The sequence below is a fragment of the Ochotona curzoniae genome, unplaced genomic scaffold (genome assembly GCF_017591425.1).
Source record: "Ochotona curzoniae isolate NIBS_2020 unplaced genomic scaffold, NIBS_Ocur_1.0 scaffold_4683, whole genome shotgun sequence".
Classification (NCBI taxonomy): domain Eukaryota; kingdom Metazoa; phylum Chordata; class Mammalia; order Lagomorpha; family Ochotonidae; genus Ochotona; species Ochotona curzoniae.
This window is the reverse complement of record NW_024467121.1, coordinates 25,031,971-25,044,116: the sequence shown is the minus strand read 5'-3', so window position 1 is coordinate 25,044,116 and position 12,146 is coordinate 25,031,971. Positions and strand designations below refer to the sequence as shown.

The 12,146-nt window shown below is 39.9% G+C and overlaps 1 protein-coding gene across 1 annotated transcript in view; it reads left to right on the top strand.

Annotated features, from left to right (window-relative positions):
• Window positions 1–7,869: 7,869 nt before the first annotated feature.
• KMO (kynurenine 3-monooxygenase) overlaps window positions 7,870–12,146 on the top strand; it is a 35,823-nt gene continuing 31,546 nt past the window's right edge. The window contains exon 1 of the mRNA XM_040967947.1: window positions 7,870–8,249. Within this exon, the coding sequence (XP_040823881.1) occupies window positions 8,196–8,249 (54 nt within the window). The 5' untranslated portion in view covers window positions 7,870–8,195. The remainder of the gene's footprint in view (window positions 8,250–12,146) is intronic.

The following is a 12,146-nucleotide window of genomic DNA, read 5'->3' as shown; positions in this document are numbered from 1 at the left end:
TGAAGTATCTTAAAAGAAAGTATTATTCTTTCCGCTGATTCCAGACCCCACTTGCCGGGCTTTAATTTTACAAACTACAGCAAAATAAAGAGAGAGAATGAAATCATTGCTCCTGATGCTGCCACACAAGAGTAAGATAACCATTCATTTGTTTTAAGATTTCTCTGATTTCGTTTCTCCTGAACATGTACTCTCAGAACTCATTTTTAAACGTGTGGAAGATGTCCACAATCACACGTGGCCTTACAATCTTTGTTATTTAGAATCTTCGAATTTGTATACTTTTTGAAAATAAGAATGTTGTTGGAATAAATAACGGTAGAAAAGCAAAAACTGATAAAAAGTGTCTTCCAATTATAAACTGGTGTATTTCAACCCTTTTTAATAACCATGTGACAAATTATATTCTAGGAATCTTTCTAAGGCCCTTACATTTATTAACTCTTTCACAGTCAAAACAACTATGAGGTCAGTGGTACCACTCTTCCTGTAGGTAGATGGAATATTGCAGTCCAGGAGCGTGCATACTCGCTTGCTTCCCTTCTGTTTGTCAGTGAAACTGATTTTCTGCCCGCAGCAGCATTATAAAGTTCCATTTGTACTGAAATAAAACATATATTAATTTGAAACAAAATACTGAATACATTTTCTTTCTGAATACATTCAATACTATACAAATGGATTTAGCTATATATTCTGAAGCTATACAAGTAAATGAAGGTTATATACGAAAACTTACAATTTGGGAAAGTAGGCTTACTTGGCGTGTTTCTGTTACTTAGTAATGAAAATACATGTAAAACCTTTAAGTTAATTGTCAACATTCTACATCTTTAAGATGAAACCTTTCATTTAAGCAAAATAAGGTTTTTAATTGGAGTTACTCTTTTTTAACCTGTGGCTTTTCTAGGCATATTGACCCGCTTTCTTGCTGGTCCTTACCTGGTTCCAGTTTTGCCGTTTCGTTTTGCATTGCGGTCACAGCATCACTATGCTGTTGTGAGCATAAGCGAACATATGGTGGGTTTTTTTTTTCTTCCCACTATGCTACATTTCATCACTTTGATACCAAAACTGATAACTAACTTCAAATTTTGTCTATAAAAATGTTCTCATCATTCTAAATAAAGACTTTGAAGATTTTAATTTAGGCTATCTCCCAGCTTGGGAGTTACATGGAGTTGGTTAGAGAAAGTACAGTAGAAACCTTGCAAGGGGCAATGGTAAAAGTCTCAAAAAATAAATATCATAAGATAGGAAAACAGGAGAGAGAAATGACTAAGATTAGAGAAATACACCACTATTCGAATAATGCAGAACAAAGTGCAAGAAACCTGGAAAACAAGTAGAAGAAAACACTGGAAAACAAGCAGCTACAAACTGGCCAGAAGTTGTTAAGGCAAAAAGAAATAGTATAATGTTGACTGCAAGCAGAAGAACCTAGAAGCATTCCCCTCGGAAGGCTATGACCAGACTTGACAACCGCAGCCCGGAGTCAGACAGCAGTCAATGTCTCCAAGCTGCCAAATTGAAGTTATTTATGGCTTTGTGTTCTATTCCCAGTCAAACGAAATTTAGGGATAGAGTAGAAACATTTTCCACATGGAAATATTCTCTTGATTTCTGGAATACTGAACTCTGTTCTCTCACCCTTTCCTGTACCTGTTTGATTCACTGGCTTCACCTTCATCTGGTTATCCTTCTCCAGATCTTCACTTATCAATGAAGAAATGTGACAGGGTCCAGCTGTAAATGATTTTTCCTTTTCTTTGTATTAAAGACATTCATGGTTCCCAGTGTAATGGCTCAGTTGGCTAACTCCTCACCTTGCAAGGTGTGGGATTCCATTTGGGCATAGGTTTCTGTACCAGCTGCTCCACTTCCCATCCAGCTTCCTGCTTGTGGTCTGGGAAAGTAGTGGAGGATGGCCTAAATCATGGGGACACTGCACCTGTGTGGGAGACCTGAAAGAGGCTCCTGACGTCTCGCTCTTGGCTTCCAATCGGCTCAGCTCCTGAACGAATCAGTAGATGGAAAATATTCCTCTGTCTCTCTTTAAATCTGATCTGCCCTTCCAATAAAAATAAACATTTTTTAAAATCTGTGGGAGAATATTTTAGTTGCAAAAAATTATAAGAAAAAATGTTAAAGACAAAAAAGAAAAAAAGTGTGTGGGACCTCACATAATGAGGATTGAACAAAGTGTACTAATTTTATTATACCTTATGAAGCATAAAGTCCATTCCTTCTTTAATAAGTATTTGTGGACCTGGCGCGATAGCGTAGTGGTTAAGGTCCTCGCCTTGCACGCGCTGGGATCCCATATGGGCGCTGGTTCTAATCCCAGAGGCCCTGCTTCCCATCCAGCTCCCTGCTTGTGGCCTGGGAAAGCAGTCGAGGACGGCCCAAAGCCTTGGGACCCTGCACAGGCGTGTGGGAGACCTGGAAGAGCTCCTGGCTCCTGGCTTCGTATTGGCTCAGCTCCAGCCGTTGCACTCACTTGGGGCGTGAACCATCAGACGGAAGACCTTCCTCTCTGTCTCTCTTCCTCTCTGCATATCCACCTTTCCAATAAAAATAAATTAATCTTAAAAAAAGCAGTATTTATTTGCTATCCTACTCCCTATTCCTTACTCCTCCTTTCAGAAATATAGAAAGCTGACAAAATGTTTTTGCTTGTATCCTTTTGTTTGTATGTATTTTTATAAAATCTGTATAACCTTCTGACTTTAACAGTGTTGTGTAAGTGATATTAAATTACTCACAGGGTATTTTTTCTGAAGCATCTGTGGTCTCTAGGTGAGCCAGCCATCTTTATAGTTTTTAGTAACATCTTCTTAGCTCCAGATTCATGTACCAATTTGCATTGGTTGTTGAAGTTAGTACTCACATCTCAGATTCAAATATTGCCTGGTAATTGGCACCCACACCTTAGTCTTTCATGTTCACTAGATGGCACTACCAATTATTCAAACCAGAATCCTGTGAATCCTCTTCTTCCTTGAACTCTTTTTTAAAATGTTTATTTTATTTTTACCGAAAAGTCAGACATACAGAGAGGACAAAAGAGAGAGAGGAAGAGCTTCCGTTCAATGATTCACTACCCAGGTGATCGCAACGGATGGAGCTGAGCCAATCCAAAGCTAGGAGCTTCTTCCAGGTCTCCCACATGGGTGCAGGGTCCCAAGATTTTGGGCCATCTTTGGATGCTTTCCCAGGCCACAAGCAGGGAGCTGGATGGGAAGTGTGGCCACCCGGATTAGTACTGGCACCCATATGGGATCCCTGCATGTGCAAGGCGAAGACTTTAGCCACTAAGCTACCATGCCAGGCCCCCTTTAATTCTTACTTGTTCCCCAAACACAAGCACACAATATTCTCTATTATCAATAAATCCTTGCCATTCAGCTTCATAAGTGTGTCTCCATTCACTTTCCTCTCTTTATTTCTACTAGTATTTATTAACCAAATGAGTGAAGAAATAAATCAAATCATTTACATACCAGTAAACGCACAATAGAACAATGTTTATGGAATGATAGGACATTTCTTTTGAATTAGGTTTTCAAGATGAGGGTCTGGAGAGGTCTAAACAGTGGAACAAGCAATGTACAGATAGAAAAGCATCGCTAGCAAAAAGTTCCAAGTTCAAAGGGTCTGATTAACTGAGTAAATAATTATTGAGCAAGCTATGTTCACCAAACAGTATTCTGTCAACTTCAAAAGTACAAGGATGACAAAAAGAAAAAGGTAAATATTGTATTAATTAGCCCTCTGATACGTTTCTTTTCATAGGTTCTTATTGCTTCCAATAATGCTGATTGATAAAATGTGTATAAAATGAAAATATCCACTATCTGCTCTGAGACAGGCTCCTCCGGTAAGTCACTCCGTTGTAAAGGCACTAATTTTAAGTTGTACCTAATAACTGACTCCCAGTGAGGGGGATTGCTTGCCACTGTTGACCCAAGTTGCCCTCTAAATCCCTACCTTGCCCTACTGCCTCAACTGTTTTAGGCCCAGAGGGTGAGGGAAAGCCTGTGTAAGAAAGTCCAGCAGAGCAGAGAGATGCTGAGCTGGAACCTTCCTGAATCTCTTCTTCTAGGAAGAAGAGAGTGATCCCTAACAATGATCAGAACTGTAGCTTTATAATTATTAAACTTTGTTCAAGATTCTGCTCCCCTTTTTCATAACAGTTATCCTGGGCCCTCACGCTATCCTTCAATTTCTGAAAGGCCTCAGCTGTGTCATTCTGGCTGTGGAGACAAACATTTTGTGAATTGCTATTTGTTCTTTCCTGGATTTAAAATTTATCATTCTAAATTACAGTTTTCACTCGGGGGAAGAGTTAATACCTCCTGTAAAAAAGCAAACTGGGTTCATAAGATAAATAGATGGTCCTTTAAAGTTTCATAAGATTGAGTGCTATATTTTTAGTTGTTTTTTAATCGTATAAATAGAACAGATTTTTAAAAAGATTTATTTATTTGTATTGGAAAGTCAGATTTACAGAGAGGAGGAGAGACAGAGGAAGATCTTCCATCTGAAGCCAGGAGCCAGGAACTTCTTCTGGGTCTCTCACACGGGTGCAGGGTCCTAAGCTTTAGGCCATTCTCGACTGCTTTCCCAGGCCACAGGCAGGGAGCTGGATGGGCAGTGGAGCTGCCGGGATTAGAATCTGCACCCATATGGGATTCCGGCACCTGCAAGACGAGGAGGACTTTAGCAATTAGGCCACTACGCCGGGTCCAAATGAAACAGATGTTTAACATTCTGTAGGTACAACCCCATTTCCCTCTCTCCCCTGCTTCCCCCTCCCTCCCTTCTCTTTAGTAGTTTTCCTAAGACATAGTTTTAATCCACTCTATATTTACAGGGTTAATTCACCACAAATCATAGCTATGAACATGAAGAAAACAGGAAGACCCCATTTCCACAGGATTATAAAAAAGCAGCTAAAAATAACAATCATATACTAAAATGACCATTTGTGCCTTTACATTTTCTAAAGTGTGTTTCAACACATCATCGATTGCAGAAGATTAGAATATAATGTATAATAACAGGAAAATATCATTTATCTGGAAGTGAATCTAGCAAAAGAGAGCAAAACTTTTGGAGGGAAAAGAATAAAACTTTGTGAGACTTGGAGATGACACACAAAAGCCACACAAATAGTTCAAATGAAAATCTGAAACAATATCTCTATGACCTTAAGATTAGAAAAAAGATTAGAAAAGGGGACTCGAAAAACTAAAGGCAGAGGCTGAACATTTTGGATATGCTAAAATAAGAAAATTTTCATCAAGAGATTTTATTGACAAGGTGAAAAATCGAAGTCGCGGAGTGGAGGAAGCTGTTTGCAGCAAAGGAAAGTAATAAAGCTGAAATCAGCAGAGAGTGAGGGAAGAGCCGAACAATCCCGTCCCCTACAACAAGAGCACTGTCTACAAAAGAAGAAAAGTAGATTGTGGCTAGACAGGCTAAAAGTGCTCACCCCATTCTGAATCAAAGGATTGAAAAGGATTAAAGAGAATGAGATATAGGACAAGTTCATCAGACTGGCAAAAACTTGAAACTCCAGCAGTGTACATGTTGATAAGGTTGTAGTTGGAGGCAGACTTCTTTATATGACATGAAATAGAAGTTAGCACACTCATTTTAGTTTATTTAGGAAGAAAAAAGTATACCCAGCCTGTATATAAACCCTGAGAGGCAAACACACGTGAGCACTGCATTGCCTCTAGCAAAGTGTTCAGAAGGGCTGGCTCGGGGGTGCGCAGGCTAATCCTACAGCTGCAGTGCCAGAATCCCTCATGGGCACTGTGTCAGTCCCAGCTGCTCCACTTCCAACCCAGCTCCTTGCTTATGGCCTGGGAAAGCAGCAGAGGATTACCCTGGTCCCTGGGCATTAGCCTTTGCTGGACACATGGAAGAAGCTCCTGGCTCCTGGCTTTGAATCAGCCCAGCTTCGGCCATTGCAGTCATTTAGGGAAACAACCAGTGGATGGAAGTCTCCTTTGCTCTGTAAATCTACCTTTCAAATAAAAAATTAAAAAAAAAAAAAAAAACTTCTTTTGTGTCTTGAATTTCACAGACAATATCACCTATTGGTAATTGCTGCCAGCCCTTGGTTTCCACTGGACTCTGCCTCTGGAGTCAGCCAGCCTCAGATAATAAACCAGCACCACAGCTTCAAAGGCCAGTTCTCTACCCTCAAGCACCAGCATCCCCCATGGGCATCAGTTCGTGCCCTGGCTGCTCTACTTCCCATCCAACTTCCTGCTTATGGCTTGAAAATGCAGTGGAGAATGGGCCAAAACATTAGGACCCTGCACCCACATGGGAGACCCGAAAGAAATTTGTGACTCAACCTGGTGTGATGGCTCAATAGTTAAATCCTCACCTGCAAGTACTGGGATTCCCATGTGGGCATCAGCTGCTCCACTTTCCCTCTGACTCCCTGCAGATGGCCTGGGAAAGCAGTAGAGGACGGCCCTTCAAGGTCTTGGGAGGCCTGGGCTCATGTGGGAGGCCCAGGAGAGGCTCCTGGCTCCTGGCTTCAGATCAGCTCACTCTGGCTATTGTGGCCATTTGTGAACCAGCAGATGGAAGATCTTTGTTGCTCTTTCTGTAATTCTGATCTGCCTTCTCAATAAAAAATAAAATTAATCTTTGGAAAAAGAAAAAAAAAGAAGAAGCTGCTGGCTTTAGATCATCTCAGTTCTGACAGTTGCAGCCATTTTGGGAGTGAACCAATGGACTGAATATCTTTTTCTATATGTCTCTCACTCTTTGTAAATCTGCCATTTTGATAAAAAATAAATAATTTTTTAAAAATCAGAAAAGAGAAATAGTGTTTACACACATATTTTCTCCTTGTCATTACTTTCTATAAACCATGGCATCGCTGCTATTTCATAACAGTTTGTTGTATTGAGTATCATGTGTAAGCTAAAGATGATTTCAGTTTCTGGGAGGATGTGTGTAGGCTCTCAAACCAATTGTGAAGGATGAAATTAAAATGTAAGCTTATTTTGATGTAAAATATTTTTAAGTCCTTGCATATGAGTTATTTTTTAAAAGTTCTTGACGTTGAATGTCATGAAAAAAAACTGCATGATTTCAAAAAAAAAATTGCCTTTTAATCTCATCTTTCACAAACATTTTGAAATCTTATGGAAATATTGCCCTGTTATATACAGGGGACCTGAACACCTGTGGATTTTATCACAAGGCCTGAAATGAATTTCCCAAAGTACCAAAGGCCCACTATAAATAAAAATAGTCTGTGAAGTCTAACCGTACTTTTCCACAAGGGGGCACTATTGAACAATGTTTAGCTCTAATTCCTCACCAGGGAAAAATCTGAATTCTTTTTGTCTCTGTGCTTTTACTTTTAGATAAGGAACCATCTTCATTCATGTTCTTACTTTATTTCATGTTCCAGAAAACAAAAACAACAATTCACACACATGCATGACAAATAGCATACACTTGAAATCATATGAAAAAGAACAGTAAATAAAAATGAAGCCAGAAATGAGTTTATAGAAGTATGATGCTAACTTTCTCACCACGGGTTGATGTACAAATTAGAGTCTAAATTTCCTGGCACACAGAAAAAGAAAAAGAGAAAATAGGAAAAAAAATAAAGCATGTTCAATTGTTTAAGTACACAATTTAAAATCTTGCCCAGGAAACTATTAAGAGTCAGCTGACAGCCAGTATAAACATACCCAAATATGTCTGTTGGAGAATTCGTGAGAATCCTTCAGGTGGAATTCCTGTTTGATCTTCATCACCTCACTCTGTAAGAGAAGATTCTTCAGAGGACGGAAGTCTCACCGCCAATCATGAATGAAAGCGAAACTAGGAGCACATCCTATAATGAAAGAAGAACCAAGCCACTGGGCTGTTGCACAGACTCTTCATTCTACATGCAAAGCACAGTGTCTTCACTTGGTGGGATTTTTCAAATAGAAGTCCCTTCTGTGTTAAAGCCGAGTTGCTCACCCTTAAGGGTACTCAGGAGTTAAATGCTATCACTGAGAATTGGCCCTGCCCAAAGACTGTTTTCTAGCCACAAGTGGGCTGAGCTTTGGGCAACATTAAGCCTGGGAGAACTCTGAGTGTGGAGAAGCCAGCCCCAACGTGAGGAAGAGACACCTGCCGTGACCAACGCTTCAGTGGCTATGGACTCCTCCAACTTTCCAAGGAAAAAAGTAGCTGTCATTGGTGGTGGTCTGGTAAGAATTTATTCAGATATGTTATTCCTATGGAAGATTCAATAGATGATATTTCTGATAATTATTGTTTTTCACTTGTGCGATTGGTTAATTTTCTGGTGAAAATATTTCTGATACTGAGATAGATCTCGTTGAAATATGCTGTTAACATGCTGTTTTTTTCTAGGAAAGATATTCCACATACATTCACTGGCAAGTTGTTCTGTTTTCTGTCATCATTTTTGATCTAACAGTTCTTGAAAAGTGAAGACAGCTAAATTTACTTTTGTCGTCCTAATTGGCTGTGTTTTTCAAAATAGGTATTTGTCTTGCTAGTCACCTTAAAACGTTTGTCCCACTTTGGTTAATAACTCATTTTATGCTGTCTGGTGATAATGAGAGATCAAAACAGATGAGGTTAATGTAAAATTACATGGAATGTTCACGAGTTGTTAAGTGATTGAGCAGTTGGGAATAGAATGTTGGGCCTTATCCTACAGCTAGCAAGATACAGGAAAGGCATAAGCAGATGTGAAAAGGATTGATCCTTAGCTTTCATGTGTGAGTGCCAAAGCTAATTCTGCTTAATGTTGGGGCTACCTCAAGCAAGCTAAATTTTTTCCCTCCTTTCAATCGGGCTGTTTTAGAACAAAAAATATTCCAAATAGTCAAAGTGTGATCAATTTGTTTTCCCCTTTGGTCAGATTAGCAGGCTATTAAGTCTTTTGTATCCATTGATTCATTTACTTCACAAAAGGGTGTTGAAAGTCTTACACAGTTCTAGGCTGCATGTATATTGGTATATTATATGCCACAAGTGTGTTAATACGCTACATGCTAGTTTTGTCTTCTGCCTTTCTTATCTTTTCCCTGAAGTTCTACGAAGGTTCCTGTAGCACTAAATTCCAAAACGCTGGGGATTGTTGTCACATGCTGCCTGGGTCACTGTGGATGACATATGTTGTTATTGCTTCATACTGGGCTTCTGCCCAGTTCTTTCCCATCAAAATATTGCACAAAGTGAGAATTCACATATTCTACAAAATCTTACTGAGTGCTTGCTCTGTGTAAACATTGTTTTAGCTAGTAGGGACAAGAGGTAGGCATTCTAAGAAGGAGAAAGACCATGAGGAAGAAAACAATTTCGGTTAGGGATAAGCACTGAAAAAAAAAAATGCCAGCAAAGTCATGCTGTAGAGTGTCTGACAGAGTACGTCTGTGTAGACCGTGATCAAACACAGCCCCTCCAAGGAGGGAGTGAATGACCTGAATGATGAGAAGAAACCGACCATGGAAGGTATAAAGAAAGACCATTTCAGGCAGAAGGAACCGCAAGAAGAGAGCCCTGGGAGTATTCCGAGCTGCATGTGTTCAAGGAGCAGAAGGAAGCCAGAGAGAAAGAGCTCACACGGCCACGTTCAGGAAGATCTTAGAGGGCCAGGAAAGAAGTCGGATTTCTTTGGAAGTGGAATGGGAAGCTCCTAGTGCATGCTGGGCAGGAAAGCAAACCTTGGTGGCAACGATCCCCAGGCTGTTGTGCAGAGACTGACTGGCAGGGAAACTCCAAGAGAACAGCACAGATGAGCTGCCAGGCTGTTACACTGGGGTGGTTTAGGCTGCCACTTGGGTGGCAACAGGGATATGTGATTTGGAAAGTGTTCAAATGTGAATATACTTATGGCTTTCTAACCAGATAACACTTAAAATCTTCAGCAAGTGATAACTTTGCATATGTTATTGGAAAACAGAAAATACAAATTTCTATTTGTGTGTTAGGAAACAAAATCCTCTCCAAAGACATTATATTCACCTTAGTTTCAAGTTTATGCCTGGGGATCATATTTGATTACTTTTTCTCCCATTTGTTGTGAACCTTGAATCTTCTTTGATCACATCAGAAAGCCTTAGCGGATGTATATTCAAACTATATTTTATATCTGGTCATCAGGGCCATGCTAGTCCCAACCATTCCCATTCCACCATTCTCTTCAACAGCCTCCTGAGTAGTTTCCCGTCTTCACTTCTTGCCCACTTACAGTCCAGAATCAGCCCTTTAAATCATAAGTCTGATCATTGTCACTCCCCACTTAAAACCTTAAAAAGGATTTATTTGTTTTTATTGCAAAGGCAGGTTTACAGAGAGAAGGAAAAACAAGAGAAAGGTCTTTCAACCAGTGGGTTCACTACCCAAATGGTTCCAGTGGTTGGAACTGATTGATCCGAAGCCAGAAGCTTTTTCTGGGTCTCCCATGCAGGGACAGAGTCCCAACGCTTTGAGCTATCATCTGCTGCTTCCCCAAGCCACAAATAGGGAGCTCTATGGGAAGTGGAGCAGCGGGGATATGAACTGGGGCCCCTATGGGATCCCAGCGGATGCAAGGCGAGGATTTAGCCACTGAGCCATCTCACTAGGCCCCCTAATTAAAACCTTTCAATGAATTCCCATTATAAATAAAGTAAAATCTAAGCTCTTCACAGAAGGTCTTCTCTGAACTGAACCCTTGTTACAGGCTGTGTCCTCTTCCCTGTTTTATGTCTTTCACATCTCCTGTCAGTTCTGCAGTGGTTCACTTTGAAAAACTTGTTTATTAAATACCTACTCTGTTTTGTTTAATTTGTTTGCTAAATATTTACCAGGAGAAAACTCTTGCTTGCCACTGTGCCGCAGTGGCTGGAATCATGCCTAGCGTTAGTGTTTGAGGGATAAATAGATGAGAGAATGGGAAACAGTAAGGCTGTTGAAGGTGGAGGAAACTTCGTAACAGGTGAAAGTCAAAATATTGATGACATTTAAAAAATACTCATTCAATAGGATAGTTCAGGAAGGTTATGTTCATTACACAGAGGGAAAACTTATTGTCCTACACATCTTCTTGCTGTTTTTTTTTTTTTTTGCACCTTTCACATTCTTCACTTCTCCATGGGCGATATCCTAACATATGGTCTAACATATTCAGACTGTCTCCTAGTTTCTAGGATTTAAAAAAATGCAAAAGTTGAGAATCTTTTTTTTTTTTTTAGAAGTTCTTAGGATATAACGAACTTGCCTTAATTTCTCCCATGATAGCTCACTGTATCTAGCAATCCTATTTGTTAAAGAATCACCCTGAGAATTTGTTCTTGCTTCTATTGTAGTGGTGATCTGGTCCTGGTTCGACCAGTTGATTTCCTTTCTTTGAAGATATTCCTGAGCCAAAAAACCACAGATTGGACCCAAGAGAAATCAAGAAGGAATCAAGAGATAACTACATGAATATTTACTGAGAAGCTAAACCATGATCACAAACTGGAGAAAGTTTAAATATTGAAGCAAAGCATGGAAAAAGATGCTTAATAATGTTAACTTAAATATTTCAAAAACTCTCTGTTGAAACCATTCATGAGATAATATCATTAGCATATAACCCTTTCAAGGATTACTTTACAAAACAATTTGGCAAACAAACCACATTTCAGACAAAAATGAGTTCCATAGGTATGATTTACCAATTCTAACACCTTAGAAGGCAGGAAAACACCTACCTTTCAAAAAACTACGGTACAAATAACCTTGATTTGTATGGGGATTTTCAAAGAAAAATGATAAACCCGAGAAGTAAAAAGCAGCGTGGGCATTTAAGCTAGCGGCTAATTCCTGGCTTCCACGCCTTGCTCTGACCCTGGGTCCTGACTCCAGCTTCCCTCCACGCAGACCCTGAGTGGCAGCTGTGCTGATTCAAGTGATTAGACACCTGCCACTCACATGGGGGGCGAGTGGTATGACAGTGTCAGCCCCAAGCACTGAGGACTTTTGGAAAGCGAACCAATGGATAGGAGCTCGTCATCAGTGTCTCTCCCTCTTTTTCTCTCTTCCTTCCTCTCTCTCTCTTCCCTGAGTCTTTCCTCACTCTTCCCCCATAAATTAAATTTTTACAATTT